The sequence below is a fragment of the Mytilus galloprovincialis genome, chromosome 13 (assembly GCF_965363235.1).
Source record: "Mytilus galloprovincialis chromosome 13, xbMytGall1.hap1.1, whole genome shotgun sequence".
Classification (NCBI taxonomy): domain Eukaryota; kingdom Metazoa; phylum Mollusca; class Bivalvia; order Mytilida; family Mytilidae; genus Mytilus; species Mytilus galloprovincialis.
Window position 1 is genome coordinate 44,701,016 of NC_134850.1, and position 18,829 is coordinate 44,719,844.

The 18,829-nt window shown below is 31.9% G+C and overlaps 1 protein-coding gene across 2 annotated transcripts in view; it reads right to left on the reverse strand.

Moving 5' to 3' along the window:
* Positions 1–15,381: 15,381 nt before the first annotated feature.
* The window catches only part of LOC143056057 (uncharacterized), a 101,577-nt gene continuing 98,129 nt past the window's right edge, over positions 15,382–18,829 (reverse strand). For both annotated transcript variants that reach the window (XM_076229133.1, XM_076229134.1), the window contains exon 3: positions 15,382–18,448. In XM_076229133.1, the coding sequence (XP_076085248.1) occupies positions 17,239–18,429 (1,191 nt within the window). In that variant the 5' untranslated portion in view covers positions 18,430–18,448 and the 3' untranslated portion in view covers positions 15,382–17,238. The remainder of the gene's footprint in view (positions 18,449–18,829) is intronic.

Here is an 18,829-nt window from a genome sequence, read left to right on the forward strand (position 1 = left end):
TATATCACCAAACGCGTATTTTTAAATACAAGAGGGGAGAAAACTCCCTTTTACATTCAACGTACGCTTGCAATCAAAATTTACATCTTACGACATGTCGCAACTAACAATTTAGTAAAAATAATTTGTTGATATCTTATACAGTCTTTGGATATAAGTGAAAATAAGCCAAATTCAAATATTAGAATATGACCTTGACCTTTGACCTTGACCTAATTTTCATTTTTTGGGACCAAGGACCTCAAATCAAAAGATCCTAGGTCTCTATCACTTATGATTTATAAGATAGAAATTCATATCACTTATATCAGATGCATAAGGGGAAATAACTCTCATATGGAGCGGTCATATCGCTTCGGTCAAAATAGGACAAATCATGCGAAGGATATAACGAGCAATTTTGTAAAATAAATTTGTCATAATCTTTTACGGTTGCGAAGGAGATGCGCTAACAAGGAAAACAGTGTTTGGGGAGATAACTCCTACAAAGAAAAGTATTCGTTTACGCAGGGTAAATTTCAAAAGCGCATAAACTGTTCGATATCATATACCAAATATCTAAGCGACATATTGCGAAACAAATGTTTATCGCAAGAACAAAATTAGGCGGAAGAAAAAAAAAAAAAAATTAAAAACCAATTGTTCAGAGAACAATTGAAGGTCTTTCCACCAGTAAATATCTATTTTGATATTAAAATATTAAAAATCAGTCTAAAATGTCAATTCCTATGGCTTTATGATGTATAGATATGAATTTCAAGCAAAGGTCATAATCTAGAACGTCAAATTTACCTATGACCTTGACCTCAATTTCAAGGTCACAAACTGAGGATCTCAAATCAAAAGACCCTAGGTCTCTAATATATATGGTAAATAAGTTATATGACTTTACGCATAATTTTAGATATGATAGGGGCTAAAACTCACGTTTATTGACTACGCACCCTTTCAACCAAAATTATTAAGTTACGACATGTTGCAACTAACAATTTAGTAAAAATTATTTGTCAATATCTTATAAGGTTAATGAAAATGAGTGAAAATAAGCCAAAACTAAAAATTTAGAATATGACCTTGACCTTTGACCTTGACCTCAATTTCAAGGTCACAAACTGAGGATCTCAAATCAAAAGACCCTAGGTCTCTAATTTGTATGGTAAATAAGTTTTATCACTTTACGCATAATTTTAGATATGATAGGGGCTAAAACTCATATTTATTGTCTACGCACCCTTTCAACCAAAATAATTATGTTACGACATGTTGCAACTAACAATTTAGTAAAAATAATTTGTCGATATCTTATAAGGTTAATGAAAATGAGTGAAAATAAGCCAAAATCAAAAATTTAGAATATGACCTTGACCTTTGACCTTGACCTCAATTTCAAGGTCACAAACTGAGGATCTCAAATCAAAAGACCCTAGGTCTCTAATATGTATGGTAAATAAGTTATATCACTTAACGCATAATTTTAGATATGATAGGTCTAAAACTCCCATTTATTGTCTACGCACCCTTTCAACCAAAATTATTACGTTACGACATGTCGCAACTAACAATTTAGTAAAAATAATTTGTCGATATCTTATAAGGTTAATGAAAATGAGTGAAAATAAGACAAATTCAAAAATTAGAATATGACCTTGACCTTTGACCTTGACCTAATTTTCATTTTTTTGGACCAAGGACCTCAAATCAAAAGATCCTAGGTCTCTATCACTTATGGTGTTCCAGTTTAAAATACATTTCAAAATTTCAAATACAAAAAGGGAAATAACTCTCATATGGAGCGTTCATATTGCTTCGGTCGAAATTGGACAAATCATGCGAAGGATATAACGAGCAATTTTATAAAATAAATTTGTCGTAATCTTTTACGGTTGCGAAGGAGATGCGCTAACAAGGAAAACAGTGTTTGGGGAGATAACTCCTACAAAGAAAAGTATTTGGTTACGCAGGGTAAATTTCAAAAGCGCATAAACTGTTCGATATCATATACCAAATATCTAAGCGACATATTGCGAAACAAATGTTTATCGCAAGAACAAAATTTGGCGGAAGAAAAAAAAAAAAAAAAATAATCAGAAGAAAAACAATAGGTCTTTCCACAGAAAAGTGGAAAGACCTAATAATCAGAAGAAAAACAATAGGTCTTTCCACAGAAAAGTGGAAAGACCTAATAAACAGAAGAAATACAGTAAGGTCTTTCCCTTTTGAAAAAGGAAAGACCTTAATAACTAACAAATGACAACATCAACACTTAGATGAACAAGTAAAAACAAATAACAACGAATAACTAATGGTCCAGGTAACCTACATTGGTAGAAACACAAAATGTGATACGGGTAAACAAAAATAAATTTTTAAAGGCAGACAATTGATTTTAGCTTTTTAGATGATCAAAACGGTAAGTCTACAATTTACTCATCTATGGATGTAAATTATTTTGTATAACACAATTGTTGCTGGTAGACTCAGTTCAGCTTCGGTGAACAGTAAAATTAGTTACGTCTAATGTTAATATGTACATATCAAGCGCTAAATACACATGTTAGTATTAAAAGTTCGGTCTGTCAACTTAGTTTCAAAGAATAAAAAGTGAACGTCCTTGATGCACTTTTATATTCAAGATAACATATACGAAGATTGCAATTTGTTTAAGCAACGAAAAATTCATGCATTTAACACATGATTGTGTCCAATTTTACATCTAAAGAGTTCAATTATTAAGAAAAACACAAAATATGACGTAATTTGTTGTAAGTTCATGTCGTTATCTGCTCGGAATTATCGATGTGAACAGCCTGGAAACTTTTGCCAGATTAGCATGCTTTTTGTAGTCTTTTGAACGCTTAAATCCTCACTGACAAATTTATTGCACATAATAAATGACAAGGGAATCATCAATTTAATTGCATGCATAAACTAAAGTACATTTATATACTTGAAAATTCAGTGTATAATTATCTTCCTTCAAAAGAAATTAAATAAATTAATAAATCAAATATAATGGCATTTGCTCCTGAAAAGCAATTAGAAAGAATAAAGTCCATTGCTTGTTATGTAATTTGTTAACTTTGTTACCTCATGAAAGTATAATATAAAGGTCCCTTAATTCATTCTTAATAACCCTAATTAAGCAAAAACAAACCTCACTGCTACTGATAGCAAGCTCAAAAGTACGTTGTTGATGTATAAATCATGTATTTTTTTAAAGTCTATTTTAGATATAGGAAGATGTGGTGTGAGTGCCAATGAGACAACTCTCCATCCAAATAACAATTTTAAAAAAGTAAACCATAATAGGTCAATGTACGGCCTTCAACACGGAGCCTTGGCTCACACCGAACAACAATCTATAAAGGGCCCCAAAATTACTAGTGTGAAACCATTCAAACGGGAAAAACAACGGTCTAATCTATATAAAAAAAACCGAGAAACGAGAAACACGTATAAATTGCATAAACAAACGACAACTACTGTACATCAGAATCCTGACTTAGGACAGGTGCAAACATTTGCAGCGGGATTAACCTTCTCCCTTTTTCTGAAAAATAGCATAACATCACAACATAGAAAAACACACGATAAAATATCAATTGGCAGGCTTAACTCATTTCAACGGTGTAGTTTGGTTGTTGAATCAGTGTTTTTAATATCGAAAACGATAAAAAAAAAAAGGGAACATTGTAAAAGGATAAATGGAATATATTGCAAAGAGATAGCAACCCAACGACAAAATCCCCCCAAAAGTATATAGAGTGAGAAATCAACTTGAACCAGGTGAAGGCAATTCTTACGCAAGTGTACCCGTAACAATCTTATTTTTTATAAGAATTAAAATAGATTTATTACATTAATTGTTTTTGGGGGCCTAGTGCCGAATCAAAATATAATGAGTCATGCCATAGTTAACCGGTTTTATTAGTTTTTTTATGATGTTCTCTTGCGAAGAAGTCGCAGGTTATGGGGATCGCTTAGCAAGTTTAACAACGCCACATTTGTTTTGTGTCTGTACAATATCAGGAACCTGTTATACAGTGGATGTTGTAGGTTACAGATTGATATTTTTGTTTTTCGCCTTTTTTGTTTTGTCATCAATATTTCATAGCTATACGGTAAATGTCTTTTTTGTTTAAGGCCGTACTGTCACCGAAAAGTATAGTTCCTTAGCTAGTCGATGCGTTCTTTTGTGCGTGCATGCGTGCATCATGTACGATCACGTGTACAGTTCTTTTAATTTTTTTCATCAAACTTAAACCATAGTTTTATATCAGCAATGTATCGAACAACTTTGAAAACTGCCGATCAACTACTTTTTTAGAGTCATGCCTCTTAAAACTATTAATTTTATGAAGAAAAAAAAATTGAGCGCTCTCTTCTTTACAATTCTTGCGAGATCTTTTTTCAAACTTATACCAAATTATCAATATCAGCAATTTTTCGGTCAAGTCAATACCGATAATTTTTTTTCAAAAGAGTCATGCATTTTGAAAATATCAATTTTGTCGAAAATTGCATTGTTAGGTCTATCGGTTGTACCATTTTTGCCAGATTCTTTTTTATTCAACTTATATGAAGTTTATTTGCACTATGTCTCTCACAAGCTTGAAAATTAGTGCCAATCAACTTTTTGTTAATGAGTTATGCCCTTCGAAAATATTAAGTATATGAAAAATTGCACTGTAACCTCTTTCAAACATACATTTCATTAAGCTAATCACAACATGTTTTAATCAACGAGCTGATAGCTCTGAGGTGGAAGAAGGTAAATAAGAGGTAACTTGAATTACCATAAAGGCAGCCCCACTTACCCAGCCTGTTTTGTTCCATTATCATTATGACGTATTTTTTTTCTTCAAACAAGAACGTGTCATAAGTATATGGATTTGCCATCCGTACAATCATTTTCTATGTTCAGTGGACTGTGAAAATTAGGTAAAATCTTTAATTTGGCAGCAAAAGTAGAGAGATCATAGCATAAGGAAAACATATGTACTAAGTTTCAAGTTGATTGAATTTCAACTTCATCAAAAACTACTTCGGCAATAAACTTTAACTGGAAACAGAACAGTCGGACAGATCAGAAAACATAATGCCCATAAATGGGGCATAAAACAGTAAGACTTGTTACATACCTGCCAACTGTTGAAAGTTCCTATGGGGGCTTTTAGTGCGCGACAACAATTTTAAAGGTAACAATTTTTAGCTAAACTTTGAATTTTTCGAAAAACTAAGGATTTTCTTATCCCAGGCATAGATTACCTAGATGTATTTGGCACAACTTTTTGGAATTTTGGATCCTCAATGCTCTTCAACTTTGTACTTGTTTGGCTTTATAAATATTTTGATATGAGCGTCCTTGATGAGTCTTATGTAAACGAAACGCGCGTCTGGTATACTAAATTATAATCCTGGTACCTTTGATAACTATTAGCTAAGTGCACGATCTGGATTGTCTAGAAAAAGTGTCAAATTTGTATGATGAACTTACATGCCATTTTCTGAAGTTTGTTTCCATGATTCTAGTTATTTAATCGGTAGAAAAGATGAACATGTAGCTAGCAGACCAGGGTTTATTTTCTTGTGTAAGAATATTAGATGCTTGTTGAAATTTCCAATTTTGAATTATGCACAAAGACAGACCTTAAACAAGGTTGGGAACAACCCTCATTGGAAGTTCATTACAACCCACTGTAAAAAATGAGTACCTTTATATTCATATTATTTGATGAAACTTTTCCCCAAGAACTATGCATCTATCAAGTATTAAATGGTCAAAACATGTCAACAGAATTTTGTGATGTTTCTTAACTTATATCTTCTTTATTAATTTGAACCCTCATTTAGAAAAGTTGTTCCAAATTAATAAATGCAACGAATTTATAAAACGTCCTTGATAAGAGTAAAGTGAATGAACACAGGGCTATACGGGCAAACGAACTCAGGACGAACAGACCAAGGGCGAACATGTAAACAGATCAAGGGCGAACATGTAAACTTTTCCCCAAGAACTATGCATCTATCAAGTATTAAATGAAACGAGTTGTCCCGATACCCAATTTACGCATGCGTACTACAAATATCTACAGTAAAAACATCCGGTTACAAGTAAACAAATACGTTCATGTAGATGAGATGAAATCTAATAATTTACATAAATAAAAGGGTACATATTTACGATAGTGACTGCCTTTCAATCCTAATTTACAAATCAAATGACATATCCAACTATAGCAGCCATCACGTGACTTTGGTGACGTCACACATCACCCGTATCAAGCCCAAGTAAAATGTATAGAAATACATAGGGGCTTTCTGGAATCGATAAAATACATTACTTTAAGTTCATGATACAAAAAGTGTGGGAATTTATAGTAATTCCTCATATATTTAGAAATATCAATATGCCTTTTGGAAAAGTTTAAATTTTGATCTTCTCCCTTCCAAATACTTTTGAAAATTTGTCTTGTTGCCTCGATAGTTCACACTATTAAATCATACAACTACGATAAATATTGCATTTGTTGTCGTGTTTAACCTTAAATTGCCATTTAATCAAAACAGATGGAATAATTGTGGGAATATGTGCTTATTATTTTATTCATAAATATTTGAAATATCGTATATGGAACAGTTTAATTTTTTATTATGTCCCTTCCAAATTGATTTGAAAATAAGCTATTTTCAGAAAATCTGGTATTATTTTTCAAGATGTGACCACATTGACAGCGTGGGGCGACATGGTAAAAATATAATTTGTAAGATTTGTACATTGAAAATCAAATAACTGTTGGATTCTCGCGCTTTCAGCCATTGTCTTACCTTAAAGTAACATATAATCGAACATTGGTTCCTTTTGATTAAGCTTAAACATGCTGTTGTTATTTTAAGAAAATTTTGAAAAATGGCGACCAAATAATTCAAACGTAGAGGATGTTCGACACTTATTTTGTCCATGCACATAATTCAATTTAATTTCATTGTTTATATTGCAATTAAATATGACACGTTATTGTCACTATGATAATAGCCTTGGACATAGCCAGATTAAAGAGATATTAATTAAGTAATAACATCAACGTGATCAAACAAACATGGCATCTAATCACGGTGTAAGTTTTGACAATACCTATGCAGGTTAGTGACTGTGTTGCCCGATTATCAATGAAATTCATTACGATATTATTTTATATTTATAAAAGAAGACCTCGAAAGGATATAAACCGTGTTGAAATAAATATATTTTATAATTTTCTTTAAATCATTTATCAGGTAACCAGTAAATTTTACATAATCATAATTGAACCAGTAACATGCAGAGTTATCGAACGTTATTATGACTGTAATAGTTCCATATGTTCAGATGATTAATTATGTTAAAATCGGTGTCAGGTGTCAGGAATCGAAAATTGTTATGAAATTGTAATACACAGAAACGAATGCGGCATACGGAGAATTAATGATTTTTAAGTCGGCACTATTGGCCTTCAGAAGACTTGAAGTCTTCTTCCACCAAAAAACGTGGATAGATTAGATAGTTTCAACGCGGGGAACATTTGAACCATTTTTTTTTAATTTATAAAGCTATTTTAGTCCGTCAAATATAATTAATATGATCTTTAACACTGGAGGGTAAGGAGAATGTATTGTTTGATTTAAAACGTTAGCAGAAATAATTAAACAGCAACGAATCAACACGCTTCCATAACATACAACAGCATCAAAAATCTTTAGCGGGGAAAAGCTGATTTAATTCTCTTTTTCATTCATCTCTGTTCTATCAAATACAGGTGGGGAAGCAATTTTGTACCTTATTAAAGCAAATGCATGTTATTAGGTACTTATTACATATGAATACCAACTTATTTATAAAAGATTAGTTATCAATGAAAGTTGTTTGTACATATTACTTAAACAAAGTAATTCAAGCACCTGAAATTGCTTCCAAACAATTTGTGATATGTGGGATCGTTCTTTCAACTTCTCGTTTTCGCAGTGATAAGGTTAAGCTATGAACTAAGTGATATTAAATGATTTATAATGCAGACTTATTTTTGATTGCCTGTTCTTTTGATGCTTGCTAAGAATTCAAAAAAATTAAATTGAATTAATGTTTTTATACAAGCTCCTATAAACCAACTGTTCCCAACAGTGTATATGATCAAAACATGTACTTCTGTTAAACATTTATGTGAAAGGACGCGTTTAAGCATTCACATTCTTTTACTCATCTTTAATAGCTTATTTTGATTCATCGTTGTAAAATAACAACAAATTAATGGTAAAGTAAACACATTCTTATCTTTCCATTGCAATATTTTGGACCATACTTTCAGCGACGAAAGAAACAGCTACAGTTTTAAACAATGGAATAGAAGTGTTGTGGTATATTAATTCATAGTACACGTCCTTACATGCACTTGGGAAAATCCAACGTAGGGAAACATCACTTAAATTGCTGCTATTCATATTAAAGTCACAGTCAGGTCTTCTTTCTTGCTAATGTCATACGACAGACATGAATACAAGTATCATATCTGACAATTTACATCTCAGGAGCCTGCAACTCAGTGGTTGTCGTTTGTTTATGTGTTACATATTTGTTTTTCGTTCATTTTTTTTATATAAATAAGGCCGTTAGTTTTCTCGTTTAAATTGTTTTACATTGTCATTTCACGGCCTTTAATAGCTGACTTTGCGGTGTGGGCTTTGCTCATTGTTGAAGGCCGTACGGTGACCTATAGTTGTTAATTTCTGTGTCATTTTGGTCTCTTATGGTAAGTTGTCTTATTGGCAATTATACCACATCTTCTTTTTTTTTTATATTTGTTCAACTATGACCTAAACTAATCTTAATGAGTTAGAACGCTGCTTTTCTATATTGGTACTGAAAAAATAATTCGAGCATCTACTATGAACTTATAAAATTGAGAATGGAAATGGGGAATGTGCCAAAGAGACAACAACCCGACCATAGAGCAGACAACAGCAGAAGGTCACCAACAGGTCTTCAATGCAATGAAAAATTCCCGCACCCGGAGGCGTCCTTCAGCTGGCCCCTAAACAAATATATACTAGTTCAGTGATAATGAACGCCATACTAAACTCCAAATTGTACAAATGAAACTAAAAGTTAAAATAATACAAGACTAACAAAGGCCGGAGGCTCCTGACTTGGGACAGGCGCAAAAATGCGGCGGGGTTAAACATGTTTGTGAGATCTCAACCCTCCCCCTATACCTCTAGCCAATGCAGAAAAGTAAACGCATAACAATACGCACATTAAAATTCAGTTCAAGAGAAGTCCGAGTCTGATGTCAGAAGATGTAATCAAAGAAAATAAATAAAATGACAATAATACATAAATAACATCAGACTATTAGCAGTTAACTGACATGCCAGCTCCAGACTTAATTAAACTGATTGAAAAGTTATGTCTTCATCATATGAATATCAGGCACAATCCTCCCCGTGCGGGGTTTAGTATCATACCATCATAACATATATGAGAAGAACATAACCAGTGTCATGCCAACAACTGGTTTGTTTATAATAAATGTGTTTAGTTCAGATGCAAAGACCCTATAAGTGAATCAATATTAACGCCAAAATATGCAATCTTTAATGACCTGACAACAGTGTCGTAACTATATCCCTTCTTAATAAGTCTATTTAAGGTTTTATACTCCATTTACGAGTTAGAACATAATTTATCACTTGCAAAGTTAAAGTATTGCTTTGGGCAGCTGTAAAGATGGCTGGGTTCACTCGACTAGAGGTCGATTGGTCGATTGCAGCAAAATTCTAATTTATTATTTGATACTGTAAACAAAAATGTAACGTAAGAAAACAAAATACTTTAAAACTATTTGTCAAACATTCGAAGATTCCTTTAATATGTTTACTATTAAGTCTTTTAACCCATAAAAAGAACACAAACTATCATGCGTTGCATTTCAATAAAATAACCACACAACATTTTCACAAATAAAGATAACAGGACTGAGGTTATAAAGTTTCTAGGCCTTTTGGTCTTAAAGATTTACAGGTTTTGTACTTTTAGCTGCAATGTTTTAGAAACCAATTTTTCACGGAACATTGAATATAGATGTATTATTGAAACTGAGCATTTCTATGTCTGATCATTTCCCTGGGTTAATTGTCGGACAGACATTACCATTATAGCCAAAATATAGAAACAAATTGTTTAATTGAACCACGAAGTTAGCATATATAATTAGGACATTTGGCTTGATTGTCAATGACACAACTATCAAATCTATTAGAATAAAAATGACGCGGATTTAAACATTTATAGGTTACGGTTTAGATTAAAATAAGAGAAAATCAATACAGGATAGTCAGCCATAAAAAAAAAATTGTGAGCAGTTTGAGACTTTGTTAGTAGAAATTAAAATTGAATGAAAATTATAAAATGCTGATTACTTTAAGACTATTATCAAATTGTAGGAGATGTATAATATCTTTTTTAAATCAATTAATATGTTTAGTTCAATTTCTGGAGCTGTATGAAAAATATGAAAACATACACGATATCATGAACCTCCTTGCTAACTTGTTTTATAAAACACATTCCTTGTGTTTTTGTGTGGAGGTTTTTAGTATAACTACACTTATATCAACACTGATATAGTATTATGTATTTTATTTAAAAGACGATGGATCATAGCCCTTTCTTACAAAATGAATCTTTGAAGAATTAGCCAATGAAATTACTGCATTTAAATTTTTGAAGGTGTAGTAGTATCATTAAGGCAAGACCATACGAAAATAGAACACAAAGATGCAGACCATTGTAATTCTATTTCAACCTAATTTTATCTATGCTATAGTATATATTTGGACATACAAAAATATCGAAAAGATATGCAAAAAAATAAATAAATTTACTGATATAATTGAATTCTAATTATAAAGTGCAACTATTTTTTCGCTGGCTAATTTTAGCATCCAATATACTACGGCTAACAAGCAGCTGTGAAAATGAATTAGTACGAAGATGAATATAAAACGCCTCACAATTATTCATATGTTCAGGTGTTGTGGATGTCACCTCGTGTTTTGTTTTTCCCTTGATAATTTGGTTCTTGTGTCAGATATTTACTTCTATCGAATTGTTCACAATCCGTATGGACTCGGATTAATTAAAACCTTGTTAGATTTTCCATCTCGAGGCCGTATTATGACTTTTGGATTAGATTGTCCATCTCTAGGCTGTATTTTAACTCTTGAGTTAGATTGTCCATCTCTAGGCCGTATTATGACTGTTGAGTTAGATTGTCCATCTCTAGACCGTATTGTGACTCTTGAGTTAGATTATGAAAAGCGAGAATGCATTGTAAAGTATAATGCAAATACATGTACTTAAAGTTGGTATGGTAAAAAATAACCAAATATTGACAAAATAGATTCTACGTACTAGGTCTTAAATGCCATATATGGGAGATCGTATCTAATATCATGACACACATTTGGAGAGGAGGTCATAAGATTTTTTCCGTTTGCTTATGAATTTTAAATTGATTAACAGGTAAAATATCGATAAAACTGAGAGAGGCAAAATAAACTAAAAGGACGTTCAAAACCATAAGTCGAAAATAAACTGAAAATGCAATGGCAAAAAAAAAAGACCAAAATGCCAAACAACATTGTACAAAATACAACATAACGGTAAGCTACTGTTGTGTATTTTACTGCTGTTTGTCACCAGTGGATGTGTTCTTTTTGTCCACCGTAGATGTAATTGTTTTACTGCTGTTAGTCATCCGTAAATGTTCTATTTACTGTTCTATTATCCGTAGATACTTTTTTCATCCCATAGATGTCTTGGTTTGCCGCTGATGTCAACCATTGTTGTCTTTTTTATCGCTGTTTTCACTCGTAGATCTCATTTCATCGCTGTTTTCACTTGTAGATCTCATTTTATCGCTGTTTTCACTCGTAGATCTCATTTTACTGCTGTTTTACATGGTCACCTTTTGATGTCTTTTTGATTGCTGTTAGCACCTCGTACATTTTTTTTTTATTTTACTGATGTTTGTCACTCGAAGATGTCTTTTTAACTTCTGTTGGTCACCAGTGGATGTATTTTTTATTACTCTTCTGCAGACGTGGATATCTGTTTTTACTGCTCTTCTTTAGCCGTAGATGTCTTTTCTGATCCAACATGTATTGCTGGATTGATTTACCATAAATATACCATACCCAACATCTTCTTTTATTCGTACTTACACATCACTGTATTTCTACTATATCGATATCACTACTCTCTGTTCAAGATACTCAAATGCTATGCAATGAAGGAAGTTAACAGAACACTGCTATAACAGCCAGAGTTAATTGTATGGAAAGATAAGAAGAATTCTGCTCTATCATATTGTTTGTTGTATGAATATAGCCGTTTTACAACCGTTCAATCTTCAGATATATCTGATGAATTCGGCCAGAAAAAAATTGACATTTCTAAACAATCAATGAAGAAGACATACATCTGTGTAAAACAAATGTTTTCCGTCAAGATTGACAAAAGTTAAAAAATTGGCTTAATTCGGCACGATATAATTAGTTCATGATATGTCAATTTCACCATCGAAATTGATTAGTTTTCAATTGAAGACGCGATTGGATTATTGTAATTGGTACCGAATTTTGTTGAAATTGCGAGAAATGTAATTTATTTCTTAATGAACAGAACAAAACTCTGACGGAGAACCTGTGAAAGATAATTTTATAGGATTGTATACAAGAGAGTGTAATAGGTGAGATTTCCATTTAATCCAATCTCCGTTTTAGTTAATGGAAACAATTGCTTTCATTTCTTTTAAATAACAGAGTGTAAATTGAAAAGACGTTTAAAGTTTGAGGACATAAATTAACCAGCTTTTAAACGTTTTAATCCAATTTTAGTGTTGATTTTATGCAATTTCGCAAAGTCTGTGTCTTATATAACTAGAGGAGTGAGAGACATACATAGTCAGCTAATGAAGATGGTTAGAACAGGCGTCTTTTTCTATAAACGTTTGGATATTTTGCTTTTATTTCACATGCCCAGTAGTCGGCACATTTGTGTTTAAAATTTGTGTGAAATATCATTTAAATGGTGTATTCGTTTTCTGTACATTTACTGTTTATAATTTTTTTTATTATTCGAAAAACTAACATTTTCTTCCATTAGGCATAGATTGTCTGTGTAGTATTCTGGCACACTTTTTCGGAATTATCTAATGCTCTTCTGCGTTGCAACAATCGTATATTCCTATTTTTTGTTTTTTGAGAGTCAATGACGATTCCCGCGTTTGACATACAAGATTGTATACGTGGAATGTAATGTGCGATTTAACATCGAATTGTTTTATACTGTATCACCATCTTGTTTATGTTGCATTGATAAGTCTTTCTTATTTTTCAGTTGATATATTTGATTACGTTGCATGGAAACAAAGTAAAATAAAAAAAAAAAAAAAATACCGAACTCTGAGGAAAATTCATAACAATAAAACCCTTTTATAATGACAAAATCAGAAGCCCAAACACATCAATCGAATGGATAATAACTGTCATATTTCTTACTTGGTACAGATATTTTTTTTTATGTCAAACATGGTGGATTAAACGTGGTTTTGTAGTTAGATAAACCTCTCGCCTGTATGACAATCGCATACAATTTCATTATATTAATAACGATGTGTGAATAAAAAAAACACTGGAACAATTTTTAAGTTGTATATGTTGTTATTCTGTATATGTTGAATGAGGGTATGGAAATGGGGATCCTTTCGTTTCTTTCATTTTGCCTCGTTATTCTTTATATCTATATGTTATGACTCTTCTGATTAACTTGATAACTGTATTCGGAACATTGTTATTTCTGTAATCAGTATTTTTTACTCGATTCTCTAACTTTTACAGTTATTCTGCGTTCTTCTAAGTGCTGTTTTTGACTTTAGCTTCATTGAGTTGTCTTTATTTTGTATCGGATTTTAGTGTTGTTCTTTGTTTTTTATATCTGAAAATTCTAGTAATTGTTTCCCGTATTGTTCCATATATGCTTACATGAAGTTTTTTTTGATATTGTATTAGTTAACAAATACCGTGCATCAGCATTTCAGTTTTTAGATATATCTGTATCTATACCTGCTTAGAGTTTTTCTGTATACTGTTATCTCTGTCTGCATTTGCCTAGATTTTTGTTCAGATTGTGTTTTTTTTTTTTATAGTAGTCAGTGTTTTTTTTTTTTTTTTTAAGTCTACACGTATTTGTCTTTTCTTTGTTCACTATTTAAACTATCATTTATGTATCATTTTTTTTTATGGTAAATCACTTTGATCATTTTTGTCTTATGGTAAATCACTTTGATTTGCATACTTACTGATCAACTCAGAAACTAGATACAAGTCTGAAGATCATTTTTGAAGATGTTAGTCACTGCAAATTTGATAGCGTTGAGTTTAAATACTGGTATCATGTCAGATGGGGTGATAGCACCATTAATTCAGTCGTTATATCATTTTATATTCCACTGCTCTATGATGTTTACATTACGCATTACATTAAGTGAGAGAGTCAAATTAATCGGCCCAGAGTTAGGCTAGTGAAAGAACAAAGTTCCTCCCAAAAAAATATTTGCGACTTTTTGTTAGACAATCCTTAAACATTCTTTTGACACGAAGTTTTATTATTGTTTGTTATAGTTTGCTTTAGCCTACACTGGTCTGTCATTTTATTGCAACATGCATACATATTGAAATTGATTGTTGTAGCCTAAACCTGTTTGTTTAGAGTGCTATAAACAGTTTCGAATACAAAACTAGGGGTTATTCCTCGACTAACAATAACCACGGAGGGAAACCCCTGTTTATTTACATGTTTACTTGATTTGTGAAAAAGTATCATGTTTTTTTGTATTTGATTGTAAAAATTAGTTAATTAGCTTTCAATTAAAACAGGTTGAATGATTGAAATAATTTTGAAAATTATATTAAATATACATATTTTGAGGGGAGACAACACTGTAAACATGCTGTTTTTTTTTGCAGTGAAAATTGAAAACTTATTTGCAGCCACTGTAGCTCTTTTCGGAGCAGGAGACCGTACCCTGAAACAAGATTTTTTTGAAAGGCCAGGTAAAAACCTTTTAATTTCATACAGTTTTGATAATGTAAAATGTGCATGTATCATGTCTTCAAGGGTATGCACATGACCTGATTTCATTTTTTTAATGTTCAAATTAGGCATATTTTCCCCCATGTTCTTTGGATGGAATTTTAAAAAATATATTAAAAGTACACTTTATGTTTATTTCATTCTAAACTAGAAAACATTATGATTGCAGTGATAACTAGTTTTATACAAGTATCTTTATTAATCAGTCTATCACTTATGCATGGTCCCTCAAAATATGACGTCATAGAAAAAACTGTTGATTGCACCCTTGTACATATTCATAATTATCCTCTACCTTTAATAAAACGTACCGTTGATTGCACCAAAACTGAGTACACTAGCATTTCAAACTTTGTATTGTTGATTTCCCGATGAAATAACATAGGACTCGGAAATTACTTGAAGATTTATCCTAGAGCAATTCTCTATGTAATTGTAAAGTGTTTTGATTTACATTAAGTAGCATAAAAATCTCCAATTACATTACCAAGCCTGCAATTGATATGCAAAACCTGCAAGGTATAAAAGCATTTTGAAGGACAAACGTAATATATCATTTTAAATTACACACCAGATCTACAAGCAGAGGCATAAAGCATAGTAATGGACAATAATTTTGAAGCATATAGACTAAATAAAAAGAAGTGCTGACATTAAACACTATATCTTTAAGTAGGGATATAAAGCATAAAGTATGTTGGAGGACAAAAAAACAATGATCACAAATTGATAAAAATGAAATACCACTTTTGTTATAATGCAGTTTATTTAAAATAATGTACATTATTTTTATCACTTTTAACATTATGGTTAAATATTATGTAGGAACAATGGTTCAGTTCAAACTTACTCCTTAATAACCATATAACACTGCCAAAACACATGAATTATTCAGAGTATTTAGAAATACTGCGATAAAATAGGTCAATCTGGAAAAAGCAATAATGCAAAAATCTGTAAACATTCCAACCCCCTGAACACCATTGAATTTCACATAGTAAAAAAAAGTGTAGGGACTTCAATCCTTGGAACACCGACTAAATTCGCCAATGTTAAATGTTCTTATTTTGGAATTCTCTAAAAAATACTATTACTATCAAATTAAGATGAAATAAAGAATCATGTAAATATAAAAAAGTAAAATGAATGAGATCACTTTCAATGAAATGTCAGAAAAACATGTTGAACGCTTATGATTCATTATAAATAATTTAGGATTTCCAACTATTTAAACAATATAATTATGACATAGTTCACATATATACGATTAATGTTTTGTACCAGATCTTTGTGGTATGTATCGCTACATTGAAGAACTGCTGGTGACCTTCTGCTGTTGTTTTTTTCTATGGTCGGGTTGTTGTCTCTTTGGCACATTCCCTATTTCCATTCTCAATTTTATCATACAACAAGCTAATGATTTGATATTCGAATGAACAGGACAAAATTTTACTCACTATAATCTAACAAATGCTAGCTTATTCAGTCAAAACTGAACTTATTATCATGTATCTGTTCTTAATTACATATAATAGTAATTTTATAAGCCATGACCAATCAGATAAAACAATATCAAGCTACTAGGTAAATTTCGTAAAGAGGAGATCCATTAAATTTGACAAAATTAAACCCGAGACTATAACAGCTAACGGAGCAAAGGAGAACAACAGGCATATTTCTGACTTGGTACAAATATTTCAGAACACCTCAACAGACACAATTGGTTAACTTTACAATAAATTGAACCCAGCAACCCAAACTAGGTAAACGTGCATCACAGACACACACAACTGACTATAAAAATACAAATAAACAAACAAAGAAATCTGCCAAGTACGCCGAGATCAAAAGTGTTTGTAATTGATAGTACATAGAGTTTAGTTAACCATAACTATGAGTATTTTCTTGCACATTAACATGGCAGTTATGTTATGATTGTACTTTAATCGCAAACGTTACATTTAATTACCTCCACCATTGACCAAAGTCTGAATGCCAACATTATAAAACCCTTTATAAAAGATCGTTCTTATTCCTTTGTTTACATTTCATGCTTTACATGTAAACAGTTCCTTCAACCTTGATCTGAAGGCATTATTCATGAAGGCATAAATGACCGGATTTACGTCATGATAGATGAAAAACAAATAAAACACTACTACATTCATATCAAAAACCCTCAAAGCAACAAGCCACGAAGGCAAGAAAGCAATTATGAATACTAATGTTACTATTGACAACATAAACGCCATTTTAATATTCGCCATTCTCATTTTCTCAAGATTTGCTCTTGAGACGCCTCCTTGTTTGACTGTAGCATCTTTGTCAATCATTGAAGTATCATTCCCATTTCTCTTATCAGCTTTGCTGTTTTCATCCTCATCTGATTTGACAAAAGATGTTTCATTATTAAGAGTAGAAAATTCAGTATGCTCTGTCTCACTTGAATGTTCTCCATCATTTGAATGAGAATTCCAGAATTCACAGCACTGGCTGGTAACTATTTTCAATCTCTTTTGTCGTCTTGACAGAACAGATCGATATATTAATGCATACAAAACCGTGGTAGTGATACAGCAAATAGCGAAAAGCGACGAGTATATTTTTTGAAAAATGTAAAAGAATGAACCATGATCATTAAAATTAGCAACTGGGATGCACATGAGCTCAGGTTCAATTTGCTGATTTATTGAAATGTTATGACCGGAAGTTGAGTTTAATGCTCCTGTAGAATTACCTTCTGTAAAACCATGTGTACTCTGTGTCGAATTAGAATTTATGTCTGCAATAGTGTAGTTATATGAGCACAACATACCTAAAGTGATGGCAAATACACAAAGAACAGCAACAATACACTTCGCCCGCTTGATTGTCATGACATGTTTGAATGGATGACAGATGCACAGGTAACGGTCAACACCAATCGCGACCATGATAAAAGCAGAAAACGGGACAGTTGTTGTCATCAGAAAAAAGTACAATTTACAAACAAAATCATACTCCAATTTCATATATAGGACCTCTACGGCAATTGTGAACGGGATCGTAACAAGGCAGGTTAAAAAGTCTGTTGTAGCTAACGTTAAAATAAAGATTGTCGATGTCAGTTTCTGCTTGAATCTTGAAAACACATATAACACAAGGGAATTTCCAATCACACCTACTATTGAACAAACGCTCATAAGACCAATTGCGATATATACCAAATGACGATCGCCTTCTTGCTGATCCTCTTCCATGGTGTTTGTCTTTTCCTTCCTAAAACATGTAATACAAATATTATTGTTTTATTCAAAATAACTTCACGAAACTAAGTGTGTATATAAATATGCTAATGTCGTCACTGAAGAAATATTGTGGTATGAAGTAAAATCACAAAAATACTGCCCTCAGAGGAAATTCAAATTGGAAAGTCCATAATCACATGGCAAATTTAAATGACAAAAGACATAAAAAACGAATGGACAACAACTTTCATATTCCTGACTTGATACAGGCATTTGCAATAAACCTGGTTTTATAGCGCTAAATCTCTCATTTTGCACGTCAGTGTCATCAAATTCCGTTATATTTACAATGATGCGTGAACTAAACAGACATTATAAATAAAATCGTCAAAATATGGATACAGCAGTCATC